The following is an 18,740-nucleotide window of genomic DNA, read 5'->3' as shown; positions in this document are numbered from 1 at the left end:
CTGGGGGTTTCCAGGGAGCTGGTGGGGGACAGAAAGCCATCTTTACAGCCTGCCTGGATCATTTCCTATCTCTGGTAACAGCCTGGCTCTCATCCTCTGCATGCTTTGGGTCATGGGGAAGCCATCCTGATAGCACAGCATGGCACACCATGCCTGCAGCTCTCCAGTAACACTGTGTGTGCTGGGGTCACACAAGCAGTTGATGTTTCCAAGACAGGCCCATAGCCATGAGTGCAGACCTCTGCATTCTTACTGAAATTCGGGCTGATGCCTTTGGGAAACAGCCGTGCTCTGGCAGTCCTATATCCTTCTGCATCTCCTGCCAAACGGAAATGTCCTGGACGCACTGTTCCCGGGGAAAGCACAGGCACAGCATCCTCCACTGCGTAGGTGTCTGCACTGTGGTGATGATGTCTGGACCTTGCTAAATTAATGATGAAACCTGAGATTCCCTCACAAACGTACCGATGGCAATCAAACACATGCCAGCACCACACCCCATGTATTGCACAGGCTTCCATTTGCCTAAAAATGTGCCCACAGGTCAGAGAGAGAAACCACAAGCACAGTGGGTAGCACGAGAAGCCACACAAAGCTCTTTGCTGAAGCAAGGCTGTGCACCAGCACAGCACCTCCAGCCCTTAACATGCGTGTGTCCCAAAACCACCTCAAACCTGGTGCCTGCAGCTCTGGGACAAATCACATCTCTAGGGGGGCTCCAGCTCTCACATCCCATGGACAGGCCAGAGCGATGGAGCTGACAGACACAAAGAAAACATCTTGTGTGAGAGAGGAAGTCACTGTGGCACAGGGAAGTTGCTGGCTCCAGGGCCAGGACCACAGGCTTGGTGTGGCATGGCGCTGTGCCCCCACCTCCTCCACCCTCCCTGGGAAGCAAAGCTTGTGGAGAAGGGGGCAGGGATGCATGAGTGCCTGCAGAAAGGCTGAGCAGAACAGAGCGGGAGGGGAAGGAGACAGTGAGGATGGGAGGACAAGGACAGACATCCTTTGGGCAATTGGAGAGCTATAAGAAGGCCAAGCCACTTCTAAAAGCCTCTCCCCCACCAGCCTCCCTCAAGGATAAAACATCCCTTGGGCACCAGTTCCTTCAGCTCTGTTTCCATCGCTCCATGATGACAACAGCTGAGCTTCTGGAACTAGGGGAAGCTGATTGTCTGACTGTCAGCACAGGCTGCCTTGAGGCTGCGAGACTGGGGCTTCTGCAGCCCCAGCTCACGTAGAGCAGGGCTTCCAGGAGACCTTAGCTGGCTCAGGCTGCTGGGCTCCTGTGCAGCCCAGTCACCATCAGGGTTAGCAGCCGAGAGGAGCCCCCAGAGGTCCCAAAACAAGCAGAACCTCTGACTTTTCAAGCCTTTTACTAATGGTCACTTTCAAAGGCTGGAAAAAGAAGGAAAACAAATCAACCATGCTATTTCAGAACAAAAAGGAAGGATTTCACATATTACTGACAGCCTTTGTTGATTTCTTTTCTTTATAAGGGGAAGAAAGCCTTTCTGGTGGTATTTAGCTTGGGTTAAAGACAAGTTTAATCCTGTCCTTTCAGGGCAAAAGGAGATATTGACAGGTAGTTTGGGTTCACTGTGGTCATCTCTGAAGTCTGAACATTCCCCTTTCAAGAAAAAAGAAAAACCAAAACCAACCAACAACCAAAAAAAAAAGCCCAAAAAAACCCACAAAAAACACACGCAAAATCTCCTCACCGAAAAAAGAAAAGAAAACAAACAAAACCACCAAACCCACAAACATGGGAAGACAGTGGAGCAAGCAAGTGTGGCTCTGGCTCTTCTGTCTTGTTGAAAAAGGCTGGCCTGGACCCTGGCCTGAGCAGGAGGCCCCAGTATACCCACACCTGGTCCCATTCTGGGTGACTGGTCTCATGCAGAGCAGGGGCTGCCCTAGGAAGAAGGCAGGTGGTGCTCTCCAGGTGCTAGAAGTTAAAACATCACTGGCTCTGGGAAAAAAAGCAATCAGCACTGTGACAGGCAACAGAGCATCTCTGTGCCTGGAGCTGTGGGTGCAAAAAACGGTCCCCCACCAAGCCCTGCAGAGTATGGCCCTGTGTGCCTTGCAGCTCCCCATGCTGAGGTTTGGGCAGTGCCTTGTCAAAAGCACTGGCAGGAGGGATAGTGTGCCATTACTGGTCAAATCAGGCCACGGATATGATGGTGGGAGGCTTAAAGCCTGGGCTGCCCCCGATGCTAGGTCTAGGGAGTGACTCATGTTGATTTTAGCGGATGCTGAGCTTGGCAGGACCAGGGGAGGCTGCGCATGCAGCAGCACATCGAGCCCTTCGAGAACAACCACCGCCGCCATCCCCAGCCCCGAGCCGGCCGGGTGCTCCCCTGGCCCGGGCACCGCTCCCGGGGGATGCTCGGTCCCGGGCGAGCGGCCCCGGGCGGGTTCCCGGGCCGGTCCCCGCCGCCGCTGCCTGGCGGGGCCGCCGGCGGCCGCAGTCCCGCTCCGCGGGGGCGCAGCACCACCGCGTGGCACCGCAGCCTCGCGCAGGCCCGGCCGAGTAAACGCGGGTGCTGGGGCTGTCACTCGTTAACATTCTTTGCAATTAAAACGCTTCATACTGGGGGCAGAGAGGCAGTGCCGGCCTGCCCGAGATCCCCCCGCAAGCCTTCTCCAGGCTGAACAGTCCCAACTCGCTCAGCCTTTCCTCACTTCAGTCACCTTAGGAGACCTCCACTGGACTCTCTCCGGTATGTCCACATTTCTCCTCTAGTACTGGGCAGCCCAGAACTGGACACAGCACTCCAGCTGTGGCCTCAGCACCGTCCACTTGTGCCTTCCAGAGGGCACACAGGGAAAGAAGCTGGTGGAGTTTGGCATGATGGCGCTGGGGCTCTACAGTTCAGTGTCTGCTGTCCACAGCAGCCAGGGGCTCACGAAGGCAATGCTCCTGTGGCTGTCAAGGGCCAGGAGGGAGATAACCGGGCATTTGAAGTGAGAGGTGGACCTAACAGATGGCACTCACTGGTGGAGAGCACATGGTTGGATGGCAGGAGACCATGTAGCCTGGCAAGGGGCTGCAGCAAGCAGTGACAGCCCCTCGTGTATCAGCTCCACCACACAGCTTTGCTGCAGGTGCCCAGGGTGAGGGAAGCTCTCTCCTGCCTCCATCTGCTGAAGGAGAAAACCAACATCACGGAGTGATGTGACTAGACAGGAAAGCTCATGACGTGACCCTGAGTTGCACAGCAATTTGAGAGGTTTCTCCACTGACCTCAGCAGTGACACTTCTGTTTATGACTGCAAGTCAAACAAGAGCTGGGTGAACAGGCACGTGCTCCAGAAACCACATCTTGCTGTGGCTATCCAACCTGTGTCACCTCTGGGAGGCACAACTACTTCAAGCCTGACCTTTCAGCCTCCCTCCTTCAACAAGACCTGGGAAGACAGAGGAGGTTTGTTTAACTCAGGAGACATATTTACAAGCATGTCTTAGAAATATTAATAAGAAAAATTTAAAGACTGTTTTTAAAAACGTGGAGCAGTTCAGGAGAGTTTTGCAGTGTCAGATATTTCAGCTGGCTGGGATGAGCCCCAGGTTCCTAGGCAGGTAAGGTTCAACCTGGTAAGAGCTTATGAGACCAGTGTAAAGCTGGGTTTAGGAGAACTTGTGCCAAGCTGAGCTGCATAGACACCTAGTACAAAGCTCAGGACAGGTTACTGAAATATGAGAAAAGTGGTACTTCATACAGGTTCTGCCTTATAATCATATTAAGCTGAAATTCATGGCTTCCTATTCCCATACAGCAAGCAGTGCCACACCCTGGGGCCTGGCAGTTTCCCATCAATGTCAGAGACTTTTTGAACCTTTTTGGGTTTCCTGCACACCACAGGTGCCTGTCCCGTGCCAGCCCTAGTACCTGTAGGGTGCAGGAAGCCCAGTTCCCCTGGCAGCCTTTGAGACCCTACAGCCCTGCTCTTCATCCATGGGAACCCCTACCCCATGGTTACCCCATGTGTAGGCATGGCTGGGAAAAATGAGCCCAGCTTTGAGCAGCACAAAAGATGACCAAAATAATCCAAAATAGAGGGTAATGGAGGTGACTGTCCATACTCCTGACCCCCCCATGCCTACCCACTCCTTCCTTCCCCAGCACAGGATGCAGCTATACACATCCTGCCTCCCTGAGATGCCAGCTGTTTGTCCCTGTCCCCACTGCACACTGTAATTAAACCTGGGCAAGCCCCTGTGATGAAGGCAAGGTTCCACCTTGTTGTGTTTCAAAACATAAATCCCCTTGAGCACACACATCACAACATGCCTTCTCTGCTGTGTGCAGCTGTGCAGGATCATCCCTGCGTTTTGAGGCCACCCAAATTACACTAGTGCCCTGTCACATCAGCACGCTGCCAGCACACCCACATGCTGCCCTGGGTGCCCCACCAGTACCTGGACACGCAGGGATACCTAAGCTGCTCCTCGGCTTCTGGACCACCTGGAGCTGATCAGCATGTCCCAGCCTTGGTGGAGACTGAGATGGGAAGGGACACACAGCAGCAGCAGTGTTCACGGTACCACACGTGTGCTCACACTGCCCTTTGCGTGGAGGCTGCATGAGCACCCATCTGCATCCATCGCATGAGCTATCACCAAAACCCAGCACAGTCACAAATGAACTTCCAGCTGAAAACGCAAAATGAATGATCTATAGACAAATACTGTGATTTAACAAGCTGGGCCAGAAGGACAGAAATGTCTCCATGCATCCCTGGTTATAGCACCTTGGGCTCACACCATCCCACTGCACCAGAACCCTCCCCGGCTCCCCTGCCTCTGTGCTGACCCAAGGGCAGCCCAGCAAAGACAGGGCTGGGGACAAGCAGGGCCCGCAGGGGAGGCAGAGGCTCGGGAAGGCCACAGTGCTGCTCACACCTTAACAAAGCAAGGAAGCAAAAACCTTCTGTTTCAATCTCCCAGACAGAAAACACCAATAGAATTTTCTGGGGAAACATCCAACTTGGACAAAAGCGAGTCTCTGTTGGCTGTTTGGCTCTGAGGGAACAAGCCTGGCTCTCCTGCGCAGCTCCAGCCATTCTGGCACCTGCTTTGGGATGTTCCTTGCATTAATACCCTGCTTTGCTCTCTCCTGAGCTGAACCATGGACCTGAGAGGCCACGGGACATGGGTTGTGCAGAAAATTGTGGGCAGAACTTTGCGCATCTGAGTCAGCCCCTGCAGAAGCTGCTAGTGGTCAGCATTTGGCAATGATGGCAAAGTGCACATGGGTAAGGTCCAGGATGGACTGCCTGCCTTGCTCCAAGCAATGCTCTCATGGTGTCCAGGACGCTGTGGTTTGATCCACAGTTCTCACACTGGTATGCTTGCAAATGCTGCAAAGGCAACTTCTGTCCTGTGGCAATCGTGACACTGCTGAGCACCTCGGAGGGGGAGACATGGGCACAGTCGAGAAGAAAAGGTGGGGAGAAAATAGTGATTAGCAAGGGCTGATAAAGACAGGACCTCTCCTTGTCAGAGGTCTGGGTCATGAAGAGCGTTGGCAGGTCCTGTTGTAAAAAATTACAAAGCTCAGCTCGTCAAGCAGCAAACAGCATGCATCAGCCCAATCTGCAGCATTCAGGGCAGCTGACTGAACAGTCAGGGTGGATGTACTAGGGCAGGTCTCTCCAGGACACAGACACAACATGCCATCAGCAACCTGTTGGTGAGGTGCCCTGGCACCACATCCAGACACAGAATCAGCACCACCAAACCTGTCCAAACATGCTCCATCTTTGCCCTGGAATAACAATAGGACCTCGCTCCACCAGTCAGTGCCTAGAACTCACTGATGATCTTGCAGGCTCATGGGGGACCCAAGGGACATTTGGGAAGACACATCCATCCCAACAGCTTCTAATCCCACCATCATGACTGTGTGCTGATCCTTCTCTCCTATATCCTCATGAACACTACTGCTCTACATGCCAGCAATGTTGTCCTCAAGTTTAGGAAAAGAGAGGAGAGCAGAGGCTCATGCACCCCTCAGCCTCCATAGCAGGAGAATGACTATGCACACTGAGGAGTGATCTCCTGCAGGACACATCTCACCCTTGTGACCCTTTCTCATCAAACACCATAGAACCTTGGCAAGAGCGACCAAACTTGCTGAGGGCTTTGTTGATGAAGGAAATGCCAAGGGCCATCACCACGTGGGTGGCAGGAAGCCGATGTTGCCCACAGGACTGAAGCAGCGCTCCGGCATCTGGTGAGACCTGCCTGCTGGGCCGGCACGCTGCCGAGGGGCAAACCGGGTAAGGGCTGGGTTTTGGCAGGGCAAAAGTTCTGTCCTGGTGTCTGCTGTGAGAGACAAACCAGGTGCTGCTCATGTGACTGGCTGGGTCCCCCCACAGCCAGTTGACTTCTGGTCCCACTGAAAATGGCAGAGGGGTCCCCATTGTGACAGGACAGCTGCCAATGCATCCAACCCATGCAGAGCAGGGAGCTCCACCACGGATGTCCCCACGGCCAAACACCTCAGGGTCTCTGCTACCCTGGAACATCCTCCCCTCAGAGCAGCTCACTCTTCAGGAGGTGTTTGGGCACGGGGATGGATCCCTTACCTTAGGTGAAAACTGCAAGGCCAGCACATAAGATGCCTAGATTCAAAAGCCTCATGACTCAGGGCATGAAAGGAGAGCAGGAGAGCCCAAGGATGTGGCCAGCACCATGGGACCCTGTAGCAGTAGGGAACAGAGAGGTGGACTATTACTGCTGGTACTAGTCCTGCTCCAAGAGGGATATCTCCAACAAGGGACCCACAGAAGCCTCCAGTGAGTCTACAATAAAACATCTGGAGACACTACTCACTGCTTGCATACAGAGAAATGGCCAAACTGACCATTGCCCTCACCAGTCTGACTTCTCCAACCTTAGATTTGATGTTCCCTTCTAGTCTAAACATGAGAAAATGTGCTTGCTACAGCCTCCTCTTCCTAACTTCACTGACCTCAATCTCTGCCACTGCCTGGCAGATAGCCCAGAGATGGAACCACCCTCATGGCTGGCCTCCAGCCCTTTCTGTTCTCCAACACCTCTGCTATTTCATGGACGCAAAGCAGTGTCCCCAGCACATTCTACCAACTCCCATCCACACAGCCTAGAGCCAGGTAACAACACATCCCTCTCCAGACAAGGATGCCTATCATGAGCTGGTTGGGCAGCTGCTGGGCACAGCAGAAAGAGCTTGAGTCAACCCAAGAGCTGCCCAAGGCAAAGAAGCCATGATTTGCTGAGAGGTATCCAGAGAATTCAAAGCATGGATGTAGTGCAGATCTTCTGACCCCCAAGCTGTGGCATTTGCCTCCAGGCAGAGTGTGGTCAAGTAGCATGAGGATCTGCTCTGCTCCTGAGTGGTATTACTGCATTTTAAGGCCATTAATAAATCCCCAGTGCCTGGAGATCATGCAGCACATGTCCCTGGGCTCTGCGGGGCTGGCAGGCATTGAGCAGCATCCCTGCAGCCTCCACATGCCGCAGCTCGGAAATTACTTGCAGAAACCATCTCAGCAGGTCTGGCTTTTGCTGGCTTACCATGGGTGAATCACCATCTATTGAGATGACATGGACGCGAGATATCACTGCACATTCATTGCGTTTCCCAGAGAGGTGCAGACCACAGTGACTCATGGGGCTACTTCAGAGGTAAATCTCAGGAGTACCTGAGCAGTGGGCGACCATCCCTAGGTCTCCTGAGCTGAATACACAGGTTCTTCCAGAGGACTCTGGCAGGCAGATGTACACTGAACCAAACTGAACCTACCCAAGGTCCTGCCAAGACAGACAGAAACAAAGAGCAGGGCAAGACTGAAGTTGTGCCTCACCGATGGACACTGAGGTCATTCTTGTCTTTATTAGCTTCTCTTTCAAGAAAGAGGATCCCACACCTGCACACAGGACCTTGCACAGCTTCACCCCAGGCAGGCTATCCAGCCACCTCCTCCCATTTGCTTTGCTTGAGGCAGTTTTAGGGAAGAAATGACTGCAGAGAGATCTGTTTGGCTATTTTGCCTCAAGATGAATGCCATCCAGCCCTGTTCATCTATCTGCCTGCCCTGCAGCCTCCCCTGCTTGCACTTGGGTTAGGTACAAATCCTTGTGTTTACAAGAGGGTTTCTGGTAGGGCAGCCTTCCCAGACTCCTCTCACTGAGGCCAAAATGTTGATTACAGCACAGCAGCCTCTCCAAGCTCTGCTCTTACACCAGAGCATCTATTGATGAGGTAGGATAAAGGATTTACTACTCATTCTGATTCTTCTCACAGGCTGCTCCTGAACTCATCCATCAGTTCCCCTCGAGGTTTCTCCTTCAGGCACAGCTCTGCACTTTGCAAAGCAACACTGAAAAGCCTTCCTGACCCTGCAGGTGGTCTTGTCTCTCTTGGGGCTTTCCCATTCTCTTGGCCATGTGGCACATGTCTGCCCTGAGCCTCCAACATCTCATCCTTCAAACCATTCAGCCTTACTCTCCCCGGGAAGCTGCCAAGCAGGGTGGTGTGCAGGAGCAGCCCCAGGAAGCTGTGGGGTCTTCATCCCCACCTGGACACATCTCTGCTCAGAGCAGGGCTGGCTGGAGGGCCAGAACTGGTGTGAGAGCTCCCTCTCAGCCAAAAACTTCCTAGGGCTCTACAATTTGCCCATTCCCAATGAAACCCATTCTGGAATCCAAGTCCCCCTTGGCTCTTCCCTGCCAGACAGACCTGTCACACTTCTGCAACACTCCCAGAGGTTTTTCCACTCCACATTTCTCACCCAGCTCTTCAGAGCTATGTCTCTCCTCTCCCACCAATCCCTCTGAGCATGCTTAAGATCAAAGCTGCCATTCAGATGTTAAGCCTGGATGTTTCAACACAAGTTGGCTGTATCACTCCCACCTCTGTTTACAGAAGTCCTTCTTGTTTGTTTCAATCCCGTTGCCTTGTCCTCTTAGAGAGGCAAAGGTCACCCAGCCATGGGGATTTCAGCCCTGCCACACCAGTCTTGAGCTTTCTCCTCCCTTGGCCACAGCTTGGACTGCAGCTCCCACCCATGCTCCTATTATCCCTGCCCTACATAGCTGGAAGCCAACTGAGCAACAGAGGACTTGGGCTGTGTCTGGAGCAGGGCAACGTGCTTGTCTATGAAGATAAGAAACCAGTGACTTGGTCATGAGGCAAGATGATCAGATATTAGATTGCACAGCCCGATTGTGCAGGACATCACGGAGCAACTGCAACAAATTTTCACGTTCAAGACCTGACCCAGAGCATCTCTGGAAAGCTCCGTATCTGAGGATGGGAAGCAGAAAGCTCCTAACTCAGCACTGACTCCATCATATGCCTGGCACGTCTCAGTGCCCTGCGTCACCCCCGGCACTGCCACAGGCCCCGTGCTCCAGGCAGGACCTGTTTTTGTTGCGTAAAGGGTTCGGCAGCTCCACGTGCACAACCTCAACAGAGGCACCTGGCTCTTGGAATGGCATCAGCGGTGTCTCCACTACCTCAGCAAGCAAATAGGTGGGGACAGGAGCACATTGGGAAGAGGTCAACAGATGCAGGTATCTACCTGCTCTCTTTGAGACAGTTGTTTCTCCATTACCGACTTCATGCTTGGATGTGCCTGCTGGCTGAAAGGGATTAAGTTTCATGCAGGGGTGTCTGTTAGCCAAGAGCAGAGCACAAGGAGCCATCCCTCCCTGCAGACCAGCAGCTCCAGAACATCAGCCAGCTCTGCTCAGAGTCACCTGCCTGGTGGGCAGCCAAAACAGGTGCCACAGCACCCCTTGGGCTGGATTCACAGGGCAAAGCTCACAGAGAGCATCAAACAACTGAGTCACCCACCATTTCAAGGCACCAGGTATTACCTGTGCTTCATCTTTGCAAAAGATGAACTTTCCTTCCACAGAAGAGCATAGACAATGACACCTGGGGTCACAAAAGCAGGCAGAAACCTCTATAGAGCAGTGGAGTACTGCAATAAGTGCTATAGGACACCAGAGCACCTTCTCCAACTGAAGAGCAATCTTCTGGAGACACCTGGGCTGACCGTGCGTGTCCAGCTCCATGCAGCACCCAGCTCATAGGAAACCACAAGCTTTATGCTGTCTTTCCAGGTTGTCCCATCTCTCCAGGGCTCAGCTGGTGCTTTAGTGCCTTTTGCTCCTTCTTCATGCAACTCTCTTTGAGCAGGTAGCTGAGCTAGGCATCTCCAAAAGCCACTTTGCGTCCACACCAACCACAACCACATGCTGCAGCAGATCTCCCACAGCTTCTAAATCCTACACTTGCATCTCCCAGGATGTAATATACATCATGGTGCACCAGGTACCTTCACAGCAACCAAGGTGAAACTAAAGGTGAAACAGGCTGAGCTCAGACACAACAGAACAGAAACACATATTCTCTAACCCTGAACCCCAGATTCTCAAGAGAGAGCTACAGAGTGCTTTTAGGATGAGCCCAGAAGCCCGTTCATACTTAACACCAATGTCATGGATAACAAAGACTGGTGGTGGTACATCACATGTCCTTCCCCCTCACCATCCTCTGCATGCTCCATAGGCAAAAAGCACTCACCCCATCCCATCAGGCAAAACTTCCCCCATAAGTGCTCAAGTTCAGCCCATAGGCACACAGTTGATGAAAAACAAAAAAAAAAAAAAAACAAACAAAAAACAACCACCACAACCATCCCCTCCCCCCCCCCAAAAAAAAAAAAAAAAAAAAAAAAACCTCACACAAACAAACAACAAAACCTCATAGGTCCTACCTATGATCATCAATCTCTGCCCATCCTAGAAATCTGCCACTTTGTTCCAGGCTTTAGAAGACAAAACAAAATACACACACACATGCAGAAAACACAGAACACTACCACAAAACAAAAAACCCACACCAACAACCCACCAAAACAAACTCATATACCAGAAAACATTTGACTTTCCTAACTATACTGGCTTATTCAAAGCTACCTCTTCTAGCACCCCCAGACCTTACTGCCTTCAAACCCCTGGACTGCTGCAGCTACAGGGCCAGCACAAGACAACACCGGTGACCAGCTCAGTGTAGGAGCCCCATCCTTCCCATCTCCCAGCATGTTGCACTCCTTTCAGCAAGCCTTGTGTCAGACACTGCTCTGAGTAACATTTGCTATTTAATTTACCTCACCCCAGAGCTAACGTGAAACAGAGGCAGCAACAGAGCAGGGCAAGGAGTGACCAGGCGCCTCTGGCTTTGGGGTCAGGGTGACAGGGCTGGGTGGCATGGCCACCCTCCCAACCTCCCCAGCCCCTGCCAAGCTCCAGGGGAGCACCTAGGTACACAGTGCAGCCCTTTCTTACCAGGGAGCATTAAATCAGTAATTCCATGACACGTCAGGGTGAGCAAGCACCAGAGACATCAGCATCTCTCAAGTGCCTGGGGCTGGGAAGCAGTCTCAGGCACCCACATGTGCTCAACACACAAAACCACACTGAAGTCAGAAGTCACTCATGTCTTTCCTTAACCAGAAGGAATGAGAAGTGAGCTCAAACAGGTGGTGAACAGCTCTCCTATGACAGAAGAGACCCCATACATCCCAAGCATGTGCAGGCTCATTGTGCAAGGCAACAGAAACCAACCTCCCTTTCAGCCCTCACAGAGCAAGCCAGACAGCTACTGGAGTGAAAACACCACTGCAGCAAGGTCAACTCAGTTCCAGTCATTTATTCATTGCAGCATTTGAAGTACACCAGGTACTTGGTGAAGTTCCCCAGACAGATAACAGGAAGAATACTTGGTACAGGAAATTCATATAAAAAGAGAGTTAAATAGACAAAACAACATGGTAACCTCTTACTCTCGCTATAGAGTAGACTAGTCCTGAGCCCAGGTTAACATCAACAGTTTCAATCTGGTTAGATGGGACAAAAAAAGACATTGCACTGCTCAGGCCAGCTCTTCAGGAGCTTGGCTTCAGACACTGTGCAGAGCCTGACTTCCAGGCAAGTTCAATCTTGTTGAGCACATCTGGAAAGCTGGCCCCAGCTTTGGTGTACAAATGAACAGCAGCTCTTCTGAAGATGAGCCTTCAAGTACTTCAGGATCAGCCACAGGTTATATATTCAAGCCATCTAGAAAGACTGGTAGAGCCAAGGTGTAGGGCAGCACCCCAGACTGCTGCCTTTCCTGCACTAAGCCAGATTTAAACCACACATTTTGAGGCTGTTCCTGAACCACACATAGTCCAGTCATGCTTTTGCAAAACACTGTTTTGCACCTGTATTAAGACAGTCTCCATCTACTTCAGGTCTCCACTGTTCTGCCAGAAAAAAAAATCCCATACCAAAAAGACTAAGTATTTCTCTTCAGTTTTCACAATTCCATACTCAGGAACTGTTCACCTTCTGTTGAGAAGGAAGATCGGGTCTGAAGCCTGTAGAACCACAGGCATCGTGAGTAGCACCAGAATGAAGAAAGCCCATGTTACTGATACGAGGCTGTTATCCCACGGAGACTGGCTTTACTTAATCTAGGAGATCACTGTATTTTTCTAGAGTCTCCTTCTCCAGTTCCAACAGCTTTTGGTAAAATTTCTCAGCAGTTTCTTCATCCACATCCATCTGGAAGACATTAAGAACAAATACTGTGAGACCATCACCCTGGTGGCAGCCACCACAGATGCTGAGGAAAGCTAAGAGATAGCTGGGTGCATCTCCAGAACTTCTGCATCCACAGAGACGGAGCCAAAGGCATCTATCAGCAGGACACACTTTCGGAAGGCATCATCACACACTGATCCTGTTCTGAGCATTGCCTCTATTGCCTTCCAGACTCCAGCCTGAGCTACTCTAGGAAGCCTCACAAATAACTCCACATCAGTATTCAACACCCATCTTGTTTCCCCTCCAGCCACAGGACACCCTTGGCACCAACCCTTCCATGCAAGGCAGATGGTAGATCCCAGCCAAGTCCCCCACAGCAGGAGTTTGCTGCTCCATTTACCTTTCTGGGCTCCACATAGCTCTTCCCCAGTCCAGAAGTACAGCTGTGGTACTTGACAAGAGCATCCAGGCTCTCTGGCTTCTGTTTGAACAGCCACACCTGGGAATAACAGCACAAACGTGTATGAGACCTGCACACACAGTCCTAACTGAGCCTGCAGCCAAGGACCTGACTGCCTATGGACACAGGAGAACACCCAACAGGACCTTTCACCAAGCAGAAAAAGACTTGATATCCAGAGAAAAAGGTCTCAGCTGGCTCCCCTCAGCTGTGACCTACCCGAGTCAAAAGTAAAACCATGTTGATGCCCCAGTGCTAAACCACTAAAGCAGTTCAACATGGCTAAACATGCTCACGGCTGTGCTCACCACCCTGCATTACTCACCTCCTCCCTGTGCCTGCATGTCTACAGCTGCTCGACTGCCAACAGGGAGAGCAGTATTCTCCCCACCTGAGATGGGAGGTTGGTTATTTTATGAGCACCTGATGAAGGGCATAAAGCATCACCTTGGCAGATCAGCCCTGGTCACAGCTGCTTCCCCAGCACTCACTGCTGTATGCTGTTCAGGGGTGAAACACAGCACCCACCCACACACCTTGCTGAGAGGCTCTTTGTTCACACCAGCAGACTGGAAGATCTACCCAGAAGGAAGGAATATTTAAATCAAGTTGTGAACTACTTACATGAGCTTCTGCTCCATTATGCGGTGTCAGAGTGTAAGTTTTGGCAAAAAAGCGGATCTGGGTGGAAAAGAAGCACATGACAGAATCTGTATTTTGGCCCATGGTTTCTTTGGCAAGCTCTCTGCAGCCCAGCCATGACAGATCATCTACCAGAGGCAGAAATGCTTCTTAAAGTTGACTGCAGGTAACACCACACTTACAACTCAAGCTTTATCACCACAAACTCTGGTCTCTGGGGCCACCCACCAGATCAGCAAGCCTCGCTCCATGCTCCTCCAGAGCAAGAGGCCACAAGCCACACAAATGCCTTGTTGGCACCTCTTCTTGAATGGTCTCTAGAGCACATCAGGCAGAGAGGATTTGCAACACTGCTGGTGCTGAGGACACGTGAGAAGGCATCACCTCTCCTCAGCCAGGAGAAACGTGACCTGTCAGGACCTGGGGCAGCTTCAGCAGAAAGGCCAACCTTTCAGTGCCAGCACCAAGGCTCAGAGCTGTCAGCCTTCAGGGACAGAGATGTAGGGAACCTGAAAAGCTGAACCCTAGCAGAAGAAAGGCAAGGGAAGTTTTGGGAAAGCAGGGGAAGAGGCAATAGAGAGCAGGAGGCTTTGCTTTCCAGAGTAATGGAAATAAAAACACTGAAAAGCAGTCTGTTGTAGGGACAAACAGCATTTCAGTGCACAGGGGACACATTTGTCCTGAGCTCTGCTGCCACCACAGTGACTGGATTTTACAAGCCCACAACAGGCTGGCAAATTTTCTAAGGGCAGCCCTGACAAACACTGCTACAACTGAAGGGCTGAACACTGGCTCTGTGTATGGTGCCTGTCCAGTGCTCTGGTGGGCAAAAGCAACTCAGCTTGGAAATTGTGGCCTCAGGGTACCAAAGGGATGTTCTGCATAGGGGCCAGCCTGACCAGTCCAACAGAAGGAAGAGCAAGGAGCCAGAAGCACACTGCACATAGCTCCGCCGTGATGCACTTCACTGCAAGTGATCTCAACGCAAAACTCCCCCAAACTAGCCAGGAGTTCCACTTACCAACCACATAATGGGCATTAGCAGCTTCCACAGGAAAACCGGCAAAATTCTATATGTCATATTAGACATAACGAGACCAGGACAAACGACACTGGAATACAGACCCTGGAGAGAGGAAACTGAGTCAGTTTGCAAATATACAATAATTACTTCATGAACAAATTATATCCCTTCCCTCCAAGTACTTGTCAGCAAGAAAATAAAGGTGAGTGTAGAGACAAGGTAACAGCAGATGCTCTCCTCTCTAAAATTACCAGAAGCAGATAGTGATTAGATGTAGTACTTTCTGAGAGGTCCCAATTCGGACATGTTTATGTCTAATCTGTGCCCATTAGAAGTTCACAAGACAGCAGGTACAGCGTCCCAACACATCTCAACCTCACCTTGCAGTCTACATGCAGCTCAGCAGCAACAGCAGTCACTCCACAGATTACAGCCTGCTCAGATCAAAGGCTACCTCACATTTAGGAGACAAGACTTCAGCCTTCTAGGACTAAACTATTTTCTCACGCAGTATTTCAAGAGTGTAATCACTATCATGGGACTGGGGTTGCCACTTGTCAATTAAATCCGTCAGTCCCCCGTGACGGGGAAGGCACGTTGCTCATACATCACAGCATGGAAAGCTTGAGCACCAGCATGGAGCCACCAGGAGAGACATCAGAGCCCGCACCTCAAGTATTTGCAGGCAAAGCTGCCTGAGCAGCCCTGTTCTGATAGGCAGGTACACCTGAAAGCAGCAGCTCTTTGCCCTTTAAGGCCAATTCTTTGGTCTAAAGGGACAGCTAGAGCTTGCAAGGTAGGGATCGCTGCTAAGAACTTCTGCTTTCAGCTAAAACACATGGACGAGGACCCCAGAAACAATTTCTCTGGCAGCTTCTCCACCACCTGCACCACCTGTTCACCCTCGGCTGTGTTTAGTGCATTAATGAACAAATCAGATTGCTACAAACGAATGCAACTAAGTAACAACAACATAATGATAATTATAAATAGTAGGAACTCATTAGGTTTTTTACAAGTACAAACCCCATCGTTACCTGGTTATTAAATTTCCTGTTCAAAACCACACTCGTCAGGTCAGTAGCATACTTAGAAGAACTGTATGATTCCTGCCCCTTGGCATGCTGATAGTCAGAGAGGCTGAAGGCAGATTCCCTGGCATTGCTGGAAGATGTCCAGATGAGTCGCGAAGGCTTTTCGTTACCACAGAGTAGAGACTCAAGCTGACGAACCTGCAAAAGAATTGTTAAACAAGTTAACGTGGTAATTTTGAAGCCTTACAGTATAGCTTTACAGTTCTTAAAAGCTTTCCTAGTCTTGGCTAATCTTCACTAAACTAGCCAGAAGCAGCTGCTGTTCGGGTAGAAGAACTTCAGCCCAAGGTCCACCAGGAACATTTACAAGCAGCCACTATTCTCTTGCACATCTCAGTTAAACACCTCAGAATTTAATACAGCCAAGTCTTGGCATTCACCCTGGACAGAGAGAATGGTTTACCTCTATTCACTAACTAGAGTAACCTCAAGATTGTATTATCCCTTGCAACAACTATCACCATTTATCGCTATTTTAACAAAACTTGAGACCTTCGCCCTATCACTCCTCACCCACCAGGCTGCAGCCTGCGTCAGCATCCGAACCAGGATGATGGAACTGATTCATCAGTCCTATCTGTACCCATCTCTACCCACATCACCCACCAAACCAAGGGCTCAGTCTTCAAATGCAGCCTCACCAGGATAAAGTGTCCAAACAGGTTGGTAGCAAACACCTCCTGCAGTCCATCTCCATTAAGCCTGTCCGTCTGGGTCATTACGCCCTCTGCAGTGGTCAGCATGTGAAGCAGCTTCCTGGAAGCCAAGGACAGGAGTTAGGCAGGAACATTGCCAGTAGACATCTAATGGGCTTCAGCCCTTCAGGAGAATCCCCCACCTCACAGGCTCCATACAGACTCCCTACTTTACACCTCAAAAAGCCCCAATAACACATGAAAAAATGGTTGGAAAAAATTTACAGAGTGTCCCACCCCCTTTATTCACAAGTGCCTCAATACTGACTAGAGCACCACAGTAAAGCACCATTTAAAAAAAAAAAAAAAAAAAAAAAAAGCATTGCTTTTCCATTTCACATTTACATAACAAAAACAAGCTCCAACATGGAACTAAGCCCTAGAGCCAAGTCTAATGTGGGTAAGGAAAGCAGTTTAACATCTACATTCAACGTCCCAACCACTGTATTAGACTCAACACAAATCACTTTCCTCTCTAGCTCAACTTTCCCGTGTTGTTTACACAACAATGATGCTTATAGAATAAGCACCAGCGTCTAGCTGCACCAAATACCATGATCCACAGCTGAGAACAACTATGAAAACCTACAGGGGAACCAAAACAACAGTAAGGAGACCCAGTAAGACGAAACTTCGCCTCCCCAACACCCAACCCTGAGCCAGGGGCATAGTTGGACTTCTCCCTGTGCAACTGGGTTCTAGCAACGCCAGGAGCTGCAGAATTTGGGTGCCCTATACTGGCACGCAGTGGAACCCACACCTGGGATGAGAAGGAGCGCAGCGTTCCTCAGAGCACCCCAGCATTTCACCCAGCTGCCAAGCCCACCCCACACGGATGTGCTCTGTGTCACGCTGGGGCTGTGGACACAAAGGCATGCCTTGGCCACCACGATGCTGCCGGCATCCCATACTGCCCCCAGTATCTCCTACCCGGTGAGGAGGCCGCGCCAGAGCGCCTTGAAGTTCACGTGTGGGTTGGGCATGATCCCAGCATTGAGGTAGACAAAGTCCAGCCGCTGAAACCTGTGTGGGGAAGAGCACAGAAATGAGTAGCAGGACAGAAGGGTCCGTTGGAACGCTATGCAGGCAGATGCGGATCCAGTGGGGCAGAGGACAGAGATCCAATACCTGCAGCGGAGCTCCTGGGCCACACGCAGGACGGACGCCAGGTTACCCAGGTCCACTTCCACGGTGGAGACCTGAGCGGCAGGGTGGGCGGCCAGGATAAGGTCTCGCGTGGCTTCGCTCTTCTGGTCATTGCGGCAGGCGATACAGAGATGGATGCGGCCATCCTCCTCCAGCAGCCGCTGGCACAGCGCCAGTCCCACGCCGCTGCAACGGAACGGTGTCAGGTACGGCACCGAGAGGGCTGGGGCGAGCCGGGGCGGGGCGGGGCAAGCCCGGCCCGCCCCACCCCAGCCCTCTCGGTTATGGTTCCTGCCCGGCCCAGTCCCCGCCGCTCACCCGCTGGCCCCGGTCACTAGCACCACTCGCTCCATCTCGTTCCCCAGTAGCCGCCCTAGCCGCCCGCCCCGCGCTATAACCCCTGCCCGCACGTGACGCCCCGCCCCTCTCCACCGCCCCAGCCAATCGGTACGCGCGAAGGGGGCGGGGACGGCACCGCCTGTGGCGTGATGGTGGGCCGAGCGGAGGGGGCGGGGCGTGACGGGACACGCCCCCTTAGATCACTGCGTGTAGACCACGCCCCTGCCGCACAGACCACTCCACGCCACCACCCCCCACGTTGTGTAGGCCACGCCCACTCCACCGATCTCCGCGGGTGCGTGTTCCTGCACTTGCGCTGCGTTGTCGTGCCCTCCCCCACTTTGTGCTGCCTTCCGTTGCCTTGCAGCAGCCCTGGTGCTGCCCAGGTGCAGCAGGCAGGCTTTCTGCAGGTAGCTGTGGCACGCTCTGCGCTTGCATCCCTTTTGCAGCCAAGCAGAGGTGCCACCAGGTTACTGTTTCCCAGTGCTGCTGTGTCGGAGAGGGTCTGGGTGCGCAGGTCCTGCAGGAGATCTGTCCCTGCCCTCTCCTGTCCCAGGCCTGCTATCTCACTTTAGTCCCTGCCTGGGGTCATATCTCCTGTCATGGATGCTAAGCTTCAGAGCACCCTCACTGCCAACCAAGGAGATGAGCAACTCTTGTGTGTCAACCAGCAGGTCTTCACAGAGTCACAGAATGTAAGGGATTGGAAGGGATCTTAAAAGATCATCTAGTCCAATACCCCTGCCAG

General features: G+C 51.8%; 1 protein-coding gene across 1 annotated transcript; it reads right to left on the bottom strand.

Annotated features, from left to right (window-relative positions):
- Positions 1 to 11,699: 11,699 nt before the first annotated feature.
- Positions 11,700 to 18,129, bottom strand: HSD17B7 (hydroxysteroid 17-beta dehydrogenase 7). Its single transcript, XM_013368953.3, has 9 exons — positions 17,972 to 18,129; positions 17,636 to 17,839; positions 17,438 to 17,530; positions 16,454 to 16,568; positions 15,756 to 15,950; positions 14,716 to 14,820; positions 13,677 to 13,733; positions 12,993 to 13,091; positions 11,700 to 12,610 (listed from the first exon to the last, which is right to left on the bottom strand). The coding sequence occupies exons 1-9, from the start codon at positions 18,004 to 18,006 to the stop codon at positions 12,515 to 12,517; spliced, it is 999 nt and encodes a 332-aa protein (XP_013224407.2). The 5' UTR covers positions 18,007 to 18,129; the 3' UTR covers positions 11,700 to 12,514.
- Between the last annotated feature and the right edge of the window lie 611 nt (positions 18,130 to 18,740).

Source organism: Columba livia, chromosome 8 (genome assembly GCF_036013475.1).
Source record: "Columba livia isolate bColLiv1 breed racing homer chromosome 8, bColLiv1.pat.W.v2, whole genome shotgun sequence".
Taxonomy (NCBI): Eukaryota; Metazoa; Chordata; class Aves; order Columbiformes; family Columbidae; genus Columba; species Columba livia.
This window is presented reverse-complemented; position numbering and strand designations above follow the sequence as displayed.